The sequence below is a fragment of the Ornithodoros turicata genome, chromosome 5 (genome assembly GCF_037126465.1).
Source record: "Ornithodoros turicata isolate Travis chromosome 5, ASM3712646v1, whole genome shotgun sequence".
NCBI classification, from domain to species: domain Eukaryota; kingdom Metazoa; phylum Arthropoda; class Arachnida; order Ixodida; family Argasidae; genus Ornithodoros; species Ornithodoros turicata.
Window position 1 is genome coordinate 50933265 of NC_088205.1, and position 18089 is coordinate 50951353.

Sequence of the window (18089 nt, forward strand, 5' to 3'; positions counted from 1 at the left end):
AAAGTAGCCAGAAAGTAGCCAAGTCGCCATCGCCGAAATTTTGGCGCCACGGCAGCCCCAAAGTAGCCAACCTGGCGCAGCCAAATATGGCAACCCTGGTAGCGGCCTCAGTCTGAACAAATCCTTTTAGATAACGTACTGTGGCGCTCCGTTGGTTCTGAGGGAAGAGTACTTTCCTTCGGGGAAGACAGTTGGACTCCGGCAATATTGTTTGTCGAGCAGTAGTTGCCTAGGCGGATTTCATTACACCCACATGAAGGTTTCGTCATCTACGTCACCGAGTGTTCAATGTCCCTCGCGGAAGACGAAATTTGAAGGAACATATCCGATCCCTAAAACTACTTAGCGAATATCAGTGCCATCTACTAGAACAGTTACCAAGTGTCAGACCGAATAAACAAGAATGGCAACAATGACAAAATACAACCCTCCACGAACACCAGGAGGCTACCGATCATGGTAATCAATCAATCAATCTCACACATTCCACTCCGTTGAGACCATCCCTGATCCGTCCTTGGTTCGATATTCCTACCGAAAACTGTAAACGCTATTAAGTACCATTTTACTCTGTTGCGCGAGGGACGCGTGGCCTCTCTGAGGTTTCACATGAGATTAAAGCGCCTGACAGCTTCGCCTATGCGCTACTTACTGTGCCGAAGACTGACGTCTGATTGACCGGCGAAAAGCGGGTCAATAATGCCGCCGCCCTTATTGCAGCTTGACGTTACTAGGTTAATACGCGTAACCATGACGAATAAAGTGTAATTAGCGAGTGGCTCGCATGATAATATTTCGTGACGAGCGAGTATTAATGTTCCCACCAAAACAGTGAAACTGAAATGATGTGGATGAGCACGGTCAGTGACGCCTACTCTGCTCAAAGGTCGCAGCTGTTGACGGTAGCAACACGTCTGAGGTAGACAACGCTCCTATAACGTCGTGTCGTAGATTCTCGGCGAAACGTGGTACAAAATATTCGTGGTGGGAACCTGCATTACGTGCAGCCCAGAGACAGGCTGACACGCCGTGTACATCAAACTATTCCATATTATTATTCACTGAGCTTTTCTGCGCGCAGGATGTGATGTGATGTGAATAAAGAAAAAAATGGGGATGTGAGTTTCGACGAAGTCAAACTGGCTACCCCAGTACACTTAATACCGAAAGTTCAAACAGATGATGAGATGATGAAAACACAAAGGGGTGATGTCCAGAGAAGAACAGAGATGATAATGGAGTTCAACATGTAGTTCAAGTTCAAGAGCTGCGCCCCAGTGAGAGTAAAATGTCGGAATCGCCGGGGGCACACACAAGACACATCACACATTCAGCGTGTCACAGGATGTCCATAAGCCCGGTTGCATGCAAAAAGTCTTCAAATGCCCTTAGCGCCTTGTCGGACAAATGAGGACCTAACAGTTTCGTGATGTCGAAGGCTCGGGAGTCCACACGAGAGAGGCTTGTCTTTAATACCCTTCGAGCATCAACGTATTTCTGACACCTGAGAAGGATGTGTTCTATACATCCTCTACGACGCCACACTCACTATACAGTTCGGAGAGTCTCGCTTTCCAAGTTTGAAGAGGAGACGTGCGCTGTACGATGTAACCTCCTGGTTTACAGGATCTGCGCGCAGGAACATCTGCCGACTACGCACTTTTAGGTACAAACGACCCAAAGTATATCGTGGTCTCAGGTATAGCAGCATTTTCCTGAAAGGATGCCATTCGTACCACACAGACATGAAAATGCTTCTCCTACAAGGGCTGGAAAATATCGACGTATATCTTCGGTACTATGGAACGTTGAATCCACTACATTAAGTAAAGGGGTTACCTCTTTCGAGACGCTTCGGAGCGCTTTTAAAAAAGTAAAACTACAAGTGTAATGCAAATTCTCTGAGTCGTCTTCTCGCGGTGCGTAGCTTCACGAGTCAGGATATGCACGTTGTGCCGTCCGACTGAATGATGCCCTTGGCAAGTCGTCGGAAGATTCGTACCAGCGTGGTGTAACAGGCAATGAAAAAGTGTCCCGCCTCTATCTGGCTTTTTTAACGACTGGCATATTTCATATTTCAACATACCCTCAATTAAGGAGAGCAAACTACGGTGGCATAAACAACTCCTGGAAGTATAAACGTTTGACAGGAGTCCCCTTTTATGCCCACTGTTGGAGGTACAGCTAAGGTTTTGTTACCCTTGCACCTGTTATACACTGTGCATAGATGTCGACCATCAACATGGAATAAAGATGTTAGTTTAGGTCTGATTTGGTGCGATCTTTATGCACTCTATACACATTTGCTCCTAAAAGTGTAGTTTTGGGACATGTAATAAATGAAAGTGAGCCATGCGATATCCGGTGACATTGAACATAAAGGCAATATTCTAGGAAGGCCTGCCAGGGTGTCCTCTTTCATGTACACAGATCAAACGACTCCCCTTCTGTTTCTTTTTTGCTTGTTTTAACCACCACCACCACACATAGTCGTCGGAAGGTTTGCAACACGAAGCGCAGTTTTCACTCCCCGTGGCGACTCGATACCAACAACCAGAGATAAAGCGGGGGTGACGTAGGGATTCGAGCGGTCTGCCTGCCTAGATTGGCGACACGTTCTTCGGGGAAGGGATGAAAGGGGGAGGCTTACAGTTTCCCTGCACTACAGCCGACCGTGAGGGTCCACTGCCTTCAAAAAGTTCAGCAGGGCTTTCTGTACTGATTTGCGGCGCTGTAGCTCTGATGTTGTAAGGTGCTGCACTGCTTTCTGGAGTTCGTGTCTGGCGCAAAGCGGAGCAACGGCACTTCCAAGATTTGCTTTCAGCGATATTTTGCGTTGCGAGTCCCTTTGTAGGAAAATGCTCATCATGTCTGCGACAAGACTGTCCCTGATCAAAGCAGGCCATACAGGGGAACAAGCTATACCCCATTGCGCAGTCCTCGGTTTTGCGAGTAAGCTGTTTTAGTCGTATACGTAGATAGATACATTCTTATCTCTGGAAGATACGATATTTCGAATGTGCAGCACCACTCCTATATCCTATAGGCAGGCAAACCTTCGTGTAACGTCACGGCAACATTATTATTCCGTACCACCTGTTCCCGCTAAACGTAATACACACGGTGTCCCAACAGATTCACGACATACACCATGACCAACAGCTTCAGTGCCACTCGCGAAACAAAACTACAGTAACCAACTGACCTTGAGTAGACACTTGCCTACGCTCTCGTCCTCAGAAACAGTGATGTTGTAGAAGCTCTGGTCAAAGATGGGTTCGTTGTCATTCACATCACTGATGGTCACAACCACCGTAGCACTGGACGACAGAGGTGGTTCCCCGCCGTCTGTCGCCACAACCGTAACCCTCGGCACTGGATTCGTCTCACAATCAATGTGAGTGCGCGTCGTGAGCAACCCCGTCACAGCGTCGATCCTGAACCACTGCGAGTATGTTTCAGGCGTCTCCATCATAGTGTAACGCACTGCGGAGTTTCTCCCTTCGTCGCGATCCGTTGCTGAAAGTTGCAACACTGACGTTCCAGGGTCTGCCACTTCCAGCACGTTAGCATAGTAGACGTCTCTGTCAAACTGCGGAGCATTATCGTTGGCATCTGTCACTGCGAGGTCGAATGCCCGTGAAGCGTTCAGGGGAGGACTCCCCTTATCAGTCGCTGTGACGACCATGCTGTAGTTGGCACGCGTTTCTCTATCCAGGGGATGGGATACTATGACCAAGTATATGATGTTGTCCTGTGTGGTGAGGCCAAAGTGACCGTCGCCGCCACGTAATGTAACGTTAACGTTGGCGTATTCCTCTTTCGAGTCGGGGTCATTGACGCTAATCCTGGCAACAAACTCGCCCGGTCTAGCGTCCTCAGAGATCTTTGGAGATGCATCGTCGCTGAGAAAGATGAGGTTAATTGTTGGCTGGTTGTCATTGACGTCCGTGACGCGAATGGAAACGAACGCGGTCGTCTCGAGCGGCTGTGCTCCGTGGTCACGAGCGACGACGACAAGCTCGTGAACGTCCTTGGACTCGAAGTCGAGTGGCTTGTTCACAGATATGACACCTGTGTTTGGGTCGATGGAAAACATATTCTCGCGATCGCTTTGTCTTCGATTAATAGAGTAGTGCACCTGGCCATTTTCTCCTGCGTCAGCATCCGTCGCAAACACTCTCAGGACACTGGTGCCTACCGTGGCATTCTCCGCTACAGTAGCAAAATACCTACTCTGGTTGAAAATGGGCTGATTGTCGTTGACGTCCTGTATGGTAATGTTCACAGTCATAGAACCTTTAAGAGGTGGTCTTCCGCCATCGTACGCTTCAATGATCAGGCTGTAACTCGGCGTAGCCTCCCTGTCAAGAAAACCATTCACCTGCAAGTCCAAGTAGAGGACATCGTCCCGCTCCCTATGAGATGCGAGCCGGAACGCGTTGTTCACGTTTCCCGATACTATCTCGTACCGCTGAGTATTGAACTCGCCTAAATCTCGGTCGCGTGCAGGACTTAGTGTCCGTTTCACGTCCCTCGGCGTATTTTCTGGGAACTCAATGGCCATGAAGGGTGACGGGAACTCCGGAGAGTTATCATTGGCGTCTCGAACCCGTATAACGATCCGTACGTTCTCGCCACTGAGGGGGATCGCCACGAAGGAGTACTGGCTCCGTAGTTCTCTGTCGAGGACGACATTTGTACGGATCTCTCCCGTGGCTTGGTCAATACTGAGGTCGGTATCAACAGCAGAGTTGGGAACAGGAACAATGAGGTACGGAGGCGGAGGCGGTGGAGTCGCCGAGGCGCTCTGTCCGATGAACCCGACCGTGGTCATGAGAGGCACGTTCTCGGTAACGTCGAACTCCTGGAGGTACTCCGTGGTGACCGAAGGCGGCGCCCTCAGTAGTAAGATAGCCGCCAAGAGGGGCCACATGGCGGCGCCAAAATTGCCTGCCGTCAGGCAAGCGTGGCCCATTTGCCGCGGCTGTGCCTCTCCAGCGTCATGGTTGCCATCAGTCCTGGCATTGCCTGCGAAAAGGTACAGGAAAAATTATTTATCACACACAGTAATAACACGGACATAAATATTTTTTCTACTGTCAGCGTTAAAATCGAGAGCAAAGTGAACAAAGGTGCTTTGAACTTCGCCTTCTAAATCATTGAACTTTATGAAACGCGACAACCCTGAGACATATCACGGCGACGAAATTAGGGGCGAGTCGGGCATAGAACCATTGGAGTGCGCCGGTGCCACTTTTCAGGAGGGAGTTCTTTCGAAATCGTTACGTGTTATAGGGTACAATAATGTGGTCAATATTTAAATTTCTTGTGTTATAATACTAGTACAATGCTTTGGGCCAAACACGTCATCACCTCATGTATATGTGTGCGTGGGTCCATTGCGAGAGAAACGTTGCGCAGCCTTACATCAGCTAGCTTGCAATCCGGGTACTATGTTCATCGGGAACAGTCATTTGCCAAAACGTTTGCACTGGTAGACTGACACATAATGCTATTGAACGCTATTGTGGGTGCATTCGCAACAAAGACGCTCTCGACTGGAGATTTCTGCGGCGAACTATTAAACGTCCGTGCACACTTTCCGAGACCGTGGTTCATAAAACCCCATGACGGGTTTATGGCTTCTGCTCTTCGTTTCTTCCAAGGTATGAGTCTTATGCAGTGATGGCCAGTAGTTAACTACATGTAGTTAAACTACTAGTTAAACTACCTCATTGTAGTTAAAAAGTAGTTACAGTTGTACCATATTACACTTGCAGAAACGTAGTGGCAACTACTAGTTAAACTACTACTTCGAGTAGTTAACTACAGTAGTTAGGTTACTGCAGGCGCCCACTACTTGCGATTTTCCCGCAAGCTTTACGGCACGATTGTGCTTCCGACTTTTACCTTGAGCTACTTGTTTGATGAGAACGGAGGTGCAGAGCAATTGTGCCGTGCATGTGTAGTAAATCTTCACTTTTAATGCTTGTCTAGTGAGGCCTCATTTGCTGTGAAATAATTCTGCAACTTAGTTTATGTATTTGTGCGCGGCGCATTGATCTGTGACCAAGGAGCCTGAGTGTAAATCTCGTACATGGTCCGTCGTATGTTGTACGTACATTTATAGCGGAAGCTTTGACTCCATAGAAAATATTTCCGCAGCAAGCTCTATTGTTAGCGAATAATATACAAGACCAGGCAGTGGACTTTACGACCGTATGTGAATTAAGCGACGTAGGCACAAGAGTATATTTTAAATATCATTATCACTATTTGTGTTTCATATTTAGGTGTCCAAGAACACTACAAGGGATTGGTGTTGATGGACAACGTGAAGTAGTTATAGATGTAGTTAAAATACATTGCAGTAGTTAAGGAAGTAGTTTTAACTACTCCCCTGAAAAGTAGTTGAACTACTAGTTAAACTACTCTATCGCGAAGTAGTTAGTAGTTATAGTTAAACTACTGTAGAAGTAGTTAGTGGCCATCACTGCATATATGTGGGCCACGGAAAAGGATGGCCTCACTCTATCCCAACACGCAGTGTAGTTGCATCAATATCACATTTTCTGAATTGAAACGGGATTTACGTCATGCAGTAAAAATTCATCAGTAAGAAGTTACTTCCGGTGGCAGGGAGTACGAGGACATTGCACCCAACTCGAGAAGAGTTTGATTCAGAAATTGACTAATGCTCTCGTAGATCAGACTTCCCACATCAGTCATATGTTACGTTTCGCACGCCATCCAGTTGAATAAAGAAACGAGCACCGGAATGCTAAACAAGGAGAAGCACGGCAAGGCCGTCCAAGGAACGGGCAAGGACGAATGAATCTGACCCGCGGGAACTGGCTGCATGCTACCAGCCTTATGCGACCCGCATTCGAGGTACAGTAGCTACCACCAGACCGGGGCAACATCGACCCCGCAGCAGATACCGAACCGGATCACCGGCATCCATGCACGCCGACCCACACACATCGGCCGGTCGATCCTCCGTCGGCTCTTTGTTTGCCGACTTTTACTGAAGCTTCCGGTAACCTCTTGATTATTACGAAACTCCGTAGCACAACACAGAAACAGAGAAATTACGTATCAGCCAAAGAGTTTACCGCACGACCTCATAATTTCTGATTCACATGCCTCAGTGATTTATTCAGACCTCTCCTATACACTCCCTAACACCCGACAAAATCTGGAGGAGATCCCCTAAAACTTTGTAAGATTGCGCAATATTTTGTCAAAAGCGTGTAAGTACACCCCCTTGCGGAGCCCAACCACCCCTAGGACGAAATTCTGGGTAAACTACTGACATACCCTGAGTGGTGGAATGGGCCAAAAAGGAGTAACACAGCGTTCGTCGTTTCGAGAAGAGCGGGAGCGGTCACTTTTTTACGCAGTCCACTGAAAGCAAGCTATAGCGTTCCCCCTTGCCAATGCAACACGTTTTGAGAGAGACTTAACTGAAAAACCTCTTTCATTCACCCATTCTTCCGCTCGATAATGACAGCTGGGGCTTGTGGACATGTCAATCAAACGGCGTTCCCCTTTTCGCTCTACCCAGAGACGAAGGTCAAGCCTCCCAAGAAAACTCCTCTCTCTCTCCATCCGAGATGTGCTGCACGCGATGGAGGGACAGGGCAACCACAAGATCAGTATCTGCAACGCTTTGAAGGGAGACCCCGGGACAATTCGAAATTCTTATAGTGACCGCGTAAATGAGTTCTTTCGTTTCGTTTCTCAAGCCTTTCGTTGTTTACGGTCGGGGACTGTTTAGTTGCCAAAAGAGCTGGAGAGCTTATATCGAAACCGAAACTCCTGAAGGCTCTCTCTGCGGCCTCATGGACCCTGCGTGACGTCACAGGTAGTCTCGTGCGGGCCGTCGGCTGTTTACTTGACACGCGCTTGGTAACTTCTTCGTGCGACAAGGATGACGGGTCATCTGCTTCCTCGATTTCGTTGTAAAGTACTCGCCATTGGTAGAACAGAACCTACAGAAACGCGCAGACGAAGAATACCGGTGAGGTGAAGCCCAGTGTTGCTGGACCGCTCTTCCGTGGAGGAGCGCCGAATCACTCAAAGGAAAACATTCGTTTCCTAATCATCTGAGCAAATGGGGATGAGAATTGTGTCCACCGAAATATCATACGGTATGGATCGATGTCGCACTGTTACTTCAACACGTTTTTGGTGCGTAGTCTCTCTTGATAGTGCTATGACATGTTGGGCAGTTTTAGAATGGTCGACCCAAGCGCTATGAGAGTCCAAAGAAATAAGGAGTCGTCGTTGAGCATTGCGAAAAACACTGTTTCGGTTGTGAGCATGCGCAGTGATGGCCTCTTATTTCTTTTGGACCCCGTAGCTCTTGGGTATTCTATTCTCAATCCCTCTGTTATCCTGCGCGGGCTTGACAGCTCCTTGTGCTGCCTGTCACACATGAAGCCACGGAAAGGAAACGTTATCCGCGACATGAAACGTTATGTGTGGGGTTCGTAGTCTTCGAACTATTCTTTTCTTTTTTCATATTCGGAAGATGTTTTTCGGAGTTTATTAATTTCCGAGAATTCGGAGTTCTCCGTCGTATACTTTTTACACTGGAGTTCACATCCGAAATTCGGAGACGAAACAACGGCGGTGAGACGACATACTCATAAAAAGAATTAGACGGTGCCTCGCAAAAACGCTCACTATTACGCGGAAGAACTTTCAGACAACGGTTAAAATAGCATACACGCAGACAAGCTGGTGGATAAGCTCCATGACGACGAAGCCTGAGCTTGGGCACGAGAACAACAGGACGTAACGTAACACAACACGAGCTCAAACCTGCAACGACATGTGTATCGCCATCTGATATAGACAGCATGTCTTCTTATTCGTAGTCAGACGCGTTATCCGTTGCGCCACAGGCCTGTGTAGATCTACTCCCAATGATCTTATTACAATGTGTATGTAATCCGTGCTCCCTTGTCGACATTGAGGATGGAGGGAAGCATGATCCACAGAAAAAAGGGAAAAGGGAAACCCTAGATGGTGGACGTTCTGCCGAAATGACTTCAAAATGCCTTCATGTCGTGTAGACTATAGGATACCCTATTCAGTAATTCCAATGTCGAGGTGCTCAGGCAAGGAGGGAGTCCATCTACAATTACACAGATGTAACGCGCATTGTAAAGTGAAAGACAGCTGCGCGGTGGATTTAGGTCAAGTGACTTTGTCGTTGGGTCTGGTACACCGCGATAGGAGGCAATCTTGTCAACCAGTCACCAGGGCAAGGGTTTTCTTGTTGAGCCCTCGGCCACAGGAATCGTCAAAACCGGAGCTCTTCGGACAAATCCGAATTGAGTGAAATTCTACCTACCGGCGTACGTTTTTCGTCCTTGTTCGGAAAAATCAGAAAACCCTGAAGCCTAGTCGTGTTTACGTCCCAGCACTTATTCCTATATATTCCTATAGTATGTCCCATTTAGCGCGTGGAAAATTCCCAAGTACTTTTTCATAGCTTTATAACTTTAGCATAACAGTTTCACTTGGCGAACGACACTTTTGCTATTGCGAAAAACACTCCAGCGACCATCGCTCGAGCAATTAACTGGTGACAGCGCTGTTTCATGTCGCGCTTCGTCAACAGGAGAATAATATTAGCGAATGCGATATAAAACAAGCTGGATGACTGGCAAAGTCTAATTGTCATCTTATAAAACTGACAAAGAAGAATGTCGCTATGTCCACTGATACGGAGCGTGACACGTTCGACGTTGCGTATTGAGGATAAACACTGTATTCCATCTGTAGCAACAGATAGGATGATGATGATGATGATGAATGGGGAAGTTCACCACCTGAGTTGTGGCCTACTACCCACCGACGGGACTGTATGAGGTATGAAATGACAACAGTGAGTTTTGGTGCATCGTATATGGTATTGTCTTTACGTACGTAAGGAATAGCGTGGTGGTTCTGTGCACTGCGCGAAGCTCCCTTTATGTTTTTCCGCGAGCTCAGAACCACCAACGCTATCCCTTAAGCACGCAAATAGCGTAGGATACACTCAAACTCTCGAATGAAGTGACGATGGATGACAGATGGTAGTATATAAGGCTGCATCAGCATCTTCGGTGATACGTAAATGCCCCGTAAACGAAGGAAGACACGAGAGGCACAGAAAGTGGAGAGGCGCACCGAAGGACATAAAGGAGACCGTGTCTTGCAGGAAATCCAGGTAAATCTGCAGGAAGCAATTTGTAGTATGTAAGCCGATCAATGAGTTTCCGGAAATCCTTTCCTCGGAAGTACACAACGCACAAATGCTGAATTTAATACAGCTCTGTCCAGATAGGCTATCTCACATTACACATAAAACTACTGATAAATATTTGCATTTTGCACAGAACTGTATCCACATATTTATTTATATACATATTCCATGCTGTAAACATGCAAGTTTATTCGGAGCCCCACATGGCGTTGTCACGCATTTGGATATTACAAGTTCTTCCGACACCCTTCTTGGTGTGTCACCTGACCTAACATCGACCTATGAAGTGACACTACGTACCTTAAAACCGATCAGTGTCTCCAAATTCTTTCGGGAATTCAAGTCCCCGAAACTTATTTTTTGATGCAGTTGTGTCCACAAATGAGTGAAGAAGAAGAAGGAAAAAGAAGAAAAAGAAGAAATGAAAATACTGCGACAGTATTCGATAGAGATAGAAGACTAATTTCGACAGACTTGGTGCGAGTGTGATCGGCCTGCGGAGTAACTTCCCGCAACATTCTTTCTGCATAGTTCTAGTGTAACGTATGTCCAGTGCTGCCGCGAATAGATCTACGATTTCATGGTCACTATGGGTTATTCAGTTAACCAGCAACGATAGCACGTTCCGAATTCCTGCGGCTTACCTGAAGCATACCGCACAGTATACAGACGTGGACATTTAAAGTAGCTACGCTTGAGAATCCAGATTTGCGTATCCCAAAGGGAACAGCCATTCGTGAAACCTCAAATGAATGCGCGCCTCTTTTTCTATTACCAGGAGACCCATCCTTTTGGCCCGGAGAAATGAACTTTCAACGGGAAAGTCTGGGCATGTTTGTCTGGCAGCCGCATTAACATGCTGCAAAGGAGGTACAGATTGAGGTAGCGGTGTCAATATCTACGCCGTCGCGATCCATCACACAGCGGGTGAGCTCAGCTGCCATTTTTACTGCCACCGCTCCGAACGCTAATACTCTGACGGTACACCGCAATTTTACCGTGAAGTACTCATCCCTTGAACCAATCGTTTAAGGGTGTAATACAGTACAAAAACAGCTAGACACTCTCGCTGTTGCTGGGTCCGTTACGTAAAGAAAGAATTGTAATATCAGAGTCCTAGGAAAGAAATGGTGTTCCAAAAACGACAAGCTCGTATAATGTTGTCCTTATCGAACGTTTATCATCTATCACATAAGGCTACGCTCAGGTAACGAGTAGGGTTGAAAACATAAAGAAATTTTCAATGTTGATATTATAAAGAGAATACGAACGAAAGGATCAAATATCTGTATTTGATCCATGCGTGTCGATGTGTGCAATCCTTCAGGATGTTCATCAGGTGGATATAGAAAGTTACTCAGGGCAAAGCTTGCCCTCAGTAAAGCTGTCATGCTGAGCATGGTCTTCGGCGGTGTTTCAAACATACCTACCTACTTCAAGAAAGGCAGAAAGCACAACTAGTTTTTGAAAGGTGATCGTCATCACGGGAGCTTTTATCATGTTTCACGCGCCTATTTTTCTGGTAGCTTTTCCTGACAAAACGGCAGAAACAAGCTGACGATTTCACTGGCGGATCGTAACTGTTATTGGATTGTAATCTCTGGCGGACGATTCTTTGCTGCGGACTGGCTCTCTTTTTTCTGCACTCTTAGAAATGAGGGGGGGGGGGGATAATGGCAGGATCGGCTCGCCGTTGTTGGCCACACAGAAGTGGGCGCCCTCACGACTATAGCGGATGAGGAGGACGAAAGAATATAGAGGATGAAGGGTGGAGATGCGTAGAGGGTGCATGAGTTCGTCGGGAAGAGCAAAGTGTTAGATGGGCCGTTGAGCAAGACCTGCCTTCTGCCACACAAACTCTTAAAAATGAACTTCACCGCATAGCGCGCTCCTAGCCAACCACCACCTCGAATGATATCGTTATCTGCCCTGATTTGTTGAAAACAGGAGGCGTATACGCCTTTTTTGTGACAATTATGAACAGTCACAAAAAAGGCGTACGCCTCCCGTTTTCAACAAATCGGTGCAGATAACGATATCGTTCGAGATGATGGTTGGCTTGGAGCGTGGTATGCGGTGAAGTTCATTTTTAAGAGTGTGGTACTCGACCACATACTCGACTTTACTGCCATGTTTTTCTCTTTATTTTTATCTTTTTTTTTTGCTGAAATTAATTGAAAGCAACCAAGTCATCGTCACTAATATTGACGACGGATGATTTGACGACATCGCGCATTCTAGCGGTAGGGTCCAAACTGGCGCTTCGGTCGCCTTCCCCAAACTGTAGCGCATCCGTGTCCATGGGCGACAGTGTGTTGTTCTGCTTTCAAGAATAAGCAGCTTGGGGCCACGGAGCTTTGGGAACTCCGTTCCTTTTCTGTTTCAGTTCCCCTGACGGCCTTATCAGTGCAATCTCGATTTCGTTTACGGGATTTTAAATGTGTAGGACTAGGGTATTATTCAGATGGCATCGAACGACGAAGTTGGAACTGGTCAATATTGTCTAGCCCAATGAAGCTTGTGCAGTGACGTCATGTTTGGTCACGTGACGTTGGAAAACATTGCCGCACCGGAGTCACAGTAGGAGCCGTGAGTTGCTGCGGTACGCATGCAGGTACGAGAGGCTGCTGCTTCATTCGGCCCGCAGTCAGACGCCTGTGACGCATCCCCATGTTCTACCATGTCACGTGGCTCTAAGGCGCGCAAAGGCTGCGCGTGACGTTATGTGCACAAGCCTCATTGGTTACCAATCTCAGCCAGTTAATTACCGCTAAACGTGGAAAGATTTGTGTCCTGGATGAAGGATCTCCTCATATCAGCTACATATATTTCCGATTTCTGTGTTTAGCAGTCTACTTTGGGTACTTTTGTACATGCGTCTTCCTTGAGTAGATGTAGTGAAAAGAGCTCGCCCTAACGCATTAAAAATTGTAACGTACGACACGCATTTCTGCTTCGATGAAATCTGTGTATCATCATGCGTTCATACAGTGCTCCTTTTTGTTCCCGTTTATCGTCCCACTTGGATCGCCCATCACCTGCCGACAACTCGCCAGCTTCTTGAAAGAGCGTGTGGAGTCCGCAAAGATTATGGAGGTGCTGACCCCCACAACCGAAGGTGCATCCAAACCGTTTAGAACCAAGTAGAGCACGCATAGATGTCACCCGCCAAAGTATTACTATAACCGCTTACTTCTATGCGGAGCTTATTACTGTATATGCAATAAGCCACGGATCTCCGACACCCTTTTTGCTCGACCAACCGAACCAGCGCCTATTAAATTACGGTATAGCCGAAATGGACACCGCATGTTGCCTCATAATGGGACATTCTCTCGATCATCAAAGCGGAACGATATAAAACCTTCCTGGTGGAGCCCACCGGGGTTTCAAACAAATGTTGGGTGCCGGCAAAACAATTCAATTTGGAAGTTCCCGCAACGAACGACAGCTCTCTACCTGGTCAAAACCAGTTTCTGTAAGGCAGGGAACTGCCTGGAATGCGTTTTCTCTCTCCTTCCTTCCTCGCATGGACGCCATCGGTGAGATGACAACGTGCTTGCGTGCCGACAGCGGAGGAAAACTCTGTGCACTTCAAGTGATGAAAGCTACGTCCCCTCGTCGGGACTTTTCAAAGGAAAGAAATATATCGACGGGAGGTTTGCAGTGCACACAAGGTTGGTGGTGTACACTCGCGAGCGTTCGGAGCTGTATCAGTGGATTGGGCATTGTGCTGGAGGACAAGCGCTGACAAATAAAACCAGTTTTCGAGCTCGGGCACCGTCAACGCTCTCTCGTGCGTATATTATGCATTGCCGATGACATTCTTTTTGATATCGGTGTAATTTGAATTCCCCATTGTCAGTCAGAGGTCGCGTGCAGTGAGCGACGAACGACGTTCGCGCGTAAACTATTGCACATACTTGCACATTTTTATGTTAACTCGAAGTTAACTGTATGCGATTAATGAATACGTGTGTTTGCACCGCGATAACAATACGGGCGGGAGGGGGGGGGGGTATGTCTATTGTCAAGATTGGCGAATGGAAAGGTTAACCATACCTAAGTAAGCTCGCTATTCCCTTTACAAGAATGAGAACCTCCTGATGCGTATTCATAATTATGGTTGTTCCCTCACAGGTGGAGCCATCATGGACTGCCAATGAGTTCAGTTTCGCTGAGGAACATGAACTGCTGGCGTCGCAACAGTGGTTGTCATATATAACTAGGTGCCGAAAAGCTTGAGGAGTTTTTGAGTAACTGCAGAATGTGTATGGAAGATGTGTGCCTGTATCCTGGTACCGTTACGTTACGTAAAACATGTGAAGACAATAGAGAGTTTTAGTACATCGTACGCTCTCGCCTCTGAGTACGTAAAGGATAGCGTTGGTGGTTCTGCGCACGCCCATATCAGATAGAGAGTTTCGAGCAGCGCGCAGAACCACCAACGCTATGCCTTACGTACGCAAAGACGATAGCGTATGATATACTAAAACTCTCTATTATCGATTTACGTGGCAAAATGGGTCACAGTGTGCAATACGGCTGTGGCCAAAAGATGTTTCAACAAGTGGTGCACGGAGCTTACTAAGTACACATCCTTTGGGACTGATGAATGTCCTCCAGCTGATAGTCGTCCGCCTTGTACACCGCCATGAACACGTTTTACATACCGACTCCGATCATGATACCTTGCCATGTCAACTCTGAACAGCACCTCGTACATCTGTCACATTGCACATGTGTCACGTGGCCATCCAATATCTGCTTTCTGTTGAATATTGAGCCTGTTTTGTCTCAGCCAACGCTGGGAAACCGTCGCTGATAAGATCTCGTCCAGCAACAGATAACAGGACCGGCCCTGAGAAGTGTCATAAAAACGACCCGCTGTTGCGAGGAAATGGTTCAGCAGAAACGCGGCATTCTTACTAATCTCACATGGGCTTTCAAAACAGACAAGACAGAAGATGCGAGGGGCGCCTCAACTCCTGCGGAAGTTCCTGGCCGCTCCCTTCTTCTGCGAAGAGGGTAATGCAATTTGGGTTCCAACCAAAACTGCCGTCTTGCGGAGGCTAGTATCCAGTTTCTTCGGGGCATTGTTTTGACAAATATTTCTTTCTCGAAAGAAATAACTCTCGATGGAAGTACAGCTTTACGTCAACACTATTTGCGGCGTCTTTTGTGTGTCTGGTGTTGGGTGAAAGCAGTAGCGTGTCCAAAATTTTTATTCCGGAACGGTTTCCACGAGATTGGTCATTCTTTTCTACGTTCATGTTTCCATTACATTCACGTCGTCGTCTAAGAATATGTGCTAATCCCAGCAACCACCTTTTCTCTCTTTTCTTTTTTCTTTTTTTTTTTTTTTTTGCGTTCTAGCTCTAGTAGCCAATGGTGTTGAGTGAAAGCAGTAGCGTGTCCAAAATTTTTATTCCGGAACGGTTGCCACGAGATTGGTCATTCTTTTCTACGTTCATGTTTCCATTACATTCATGTCGTCGTCTAAGAATATGTGCTAATCCCAGCAACCACCTTTTCTCTCTTTTCTTTTTTTTTTTTTTGTTTGCGTTCTAGCTCTAGTAGCCAATGGTGTTGAGTGAAAGCAGTAGCGTGTCCAAAATTTTTATTCCGGAACGGTTTCCACGAGATTGGTCATTCTTTTCTACGTTCATGTTTCCATTATATTCATGTCGTCGTCTAAGAATATGTGCTAATCCCAGCAACCACCTTTTCTCTCTTTTCTTTTTTTTTTTTTTTTTGCGTTCTAGCTCTAGTAGCCAATGGTGTTCGTCTCTGCTGCCCCCACCGCTGCTCTGCTGCTTGGTGCTCTGCTGGTTAGCGTGCTGGCCATGTCACGTCGACACTGGGACGTACCCGGGTTCCAATCCGGTGCCGGCTGTGCTGTCTGGGATTTTTCCTGGGTTTTCCTGAGACGCTTTCAGACATACATATGTGGGCAAAGTTCCCTTAGAAGTCGGCCCAGGACGCACATTCCCAAAGGCGTTAGTCGTGCCGTTGCCCACCTCTGTAAGGCCGACAACGGCGAGCCCTTTCATCTCCACCACCACCAGCTCCGCTTGCTGCCCCCACCTACTCACCAATTTATATTTTCTCATATTTGAGCTAGTCAGCTGTACAGCATACTCCCATGTCATTGTCACTATTCCTTCATTCACTTGTTGTTGTTGTACAGAATACCCCCTGCATCTGATTCAGCATCTCTTCGAGAAGACTTTTGTTGCCTCTTAGAGCTCACCACGGGACCATGAAATATGTTTGTGTTGTCTCCTGGCGTCCTAAGCAACCTTCATCTGCAGTTACAAGTTAAACGGCTTTCCTGTACCTAAAACAACATCTAATAAGTATCACGACTTTCTGTTGTTGTTAATAAGTATATCGGGTAATCTTAACCGAAACCTGAGACGTGCTTTTCATCATTTTAAGGTAACTCGCTTATTCGGTCTTAATACGTTCGAAACTGCCTCTGGTATCTGGTATCCTCACGCTATTAACATTTCCGGTCTCCTGAAAGCTGTTCGAAGTCGAAATGGCAGCTTAATTATATACAATAAGTCATCCCTCATGCACCTCCGCTATTTAAATTTGCCTTACCCTATCTTTATTTACGCAGAAAGTGAACATTGTTCCACAAACTTTTGCAACGACGTCACGTCTCGCTTTCGCAAGCCTTCCTGCTCTCAGCTTATCGCCGCAATCAACAAGAAGTTTATTTTGATTATGATGATGACTGAGGTTTTTCATGGCTACAGGCGATAACCCCCTACCTCTTGTCTTTTTTTTTTATGGAATAGCAAGCCGACGTGCTGCATGGCTGACCTTTCCCATTTTATCTTTCCTCTTCCTTTTTTCTGATGGCTGGTATCCATGGTCGATAGCGATGGTTTTAAACGAGAGCTCGCAAAATTCCCTCGCAATTAGTTCGTTTTATAGTTTAGACATCAGATAACAATTAATCGTTGTTGTGGTCTGTTTCTTGATTGTTACGAACATCGTACGTTGTTTGTCTCAAGCCTTGTATAGTTCTGTCTTGTTCCTCAGTGAAGTTGTGTTGGCTGCATATGGAATTGTATTCCATTTGCCCGTATTTATTCACTTGCCTGTTTCACCGTTAAGGTAACGCCCCTCTTAGATGCGTTTTCATAATAATCAGGCGAACCCACCACAATGTGGACTCCCAGATAGATGCTATATGATGGTCTGAAAGACTTTTTGGAAGCCAAACAAAAGCGCGCGTTAAATAAAGGAGTGCAAGAGGAATGCGGGCAAACACTCGATCGAGCGGCGGAACAAAAGCCCAGCTGGTCTCCTGGCGCGCAACATAAATCCCGTCGCAGGATGGCCTCGCGTAGCCCGTAATTAACTTAAAAGCACGCTACTGAAACTCGAGCAACCCCTGGGACGCTCTTTAGTGGTTCCTTCGACAAGCCATACGCGCTTCTACAACAGTTACATGGTGGCGATATTTAATAGGGGGCTTTCGAGTTCAACGTTCACGAAAAAAGAAACTCTCACAGTCGCTTTTCTTATTTTCCTTCGTACGCGATTACTCGATGGAAAACTGCCAGCAACGGAAGAAATTCTGCAGAGGTTACCAGACTGAACATTGCTCGAGGCGCGCTGGAAGACACATTGTGCGAAACGAATTCATTCTTTACTCGAGCCAGTTGTGAAGGTTTTAAAACATCGCATTAAGAAAGCCAAGCTCGCGTCGGAGATGGCGGGTGCACAACAGAGGCAATGCAAACGGCCTTTTTCCTGTTGCTCGAAGCACTACACTGGAAAAGCGATAACATATTGGTAGGAAAAA

The 18089-nt window shown here is 46.8% G+C and overlaps 1 protein-coding gene across 1 annotated transcript in view; it reads right to left on the reverse strand.

Moving 5' to 3' along the window:
* LOC135394459 (protein dachsous-like) overlaps positions 1-18089 on the reverse strand; it is a 208683-nt gene that overhangs the window by 105433 nt on the left and 85161 nt on the right. Inside the window, exon 2 of the mRNA XM_064625196.1 lies at positions 3206-5031. Coding sequence (XP_064481266.1) covers positions 3206-4978 — 1773 coding nt within the window. The 5' untranslated portion in view covers positions 4979-5031. The remainder of the gene's footprint in view (positions 1-3205; positions 5032-18089) is intronic.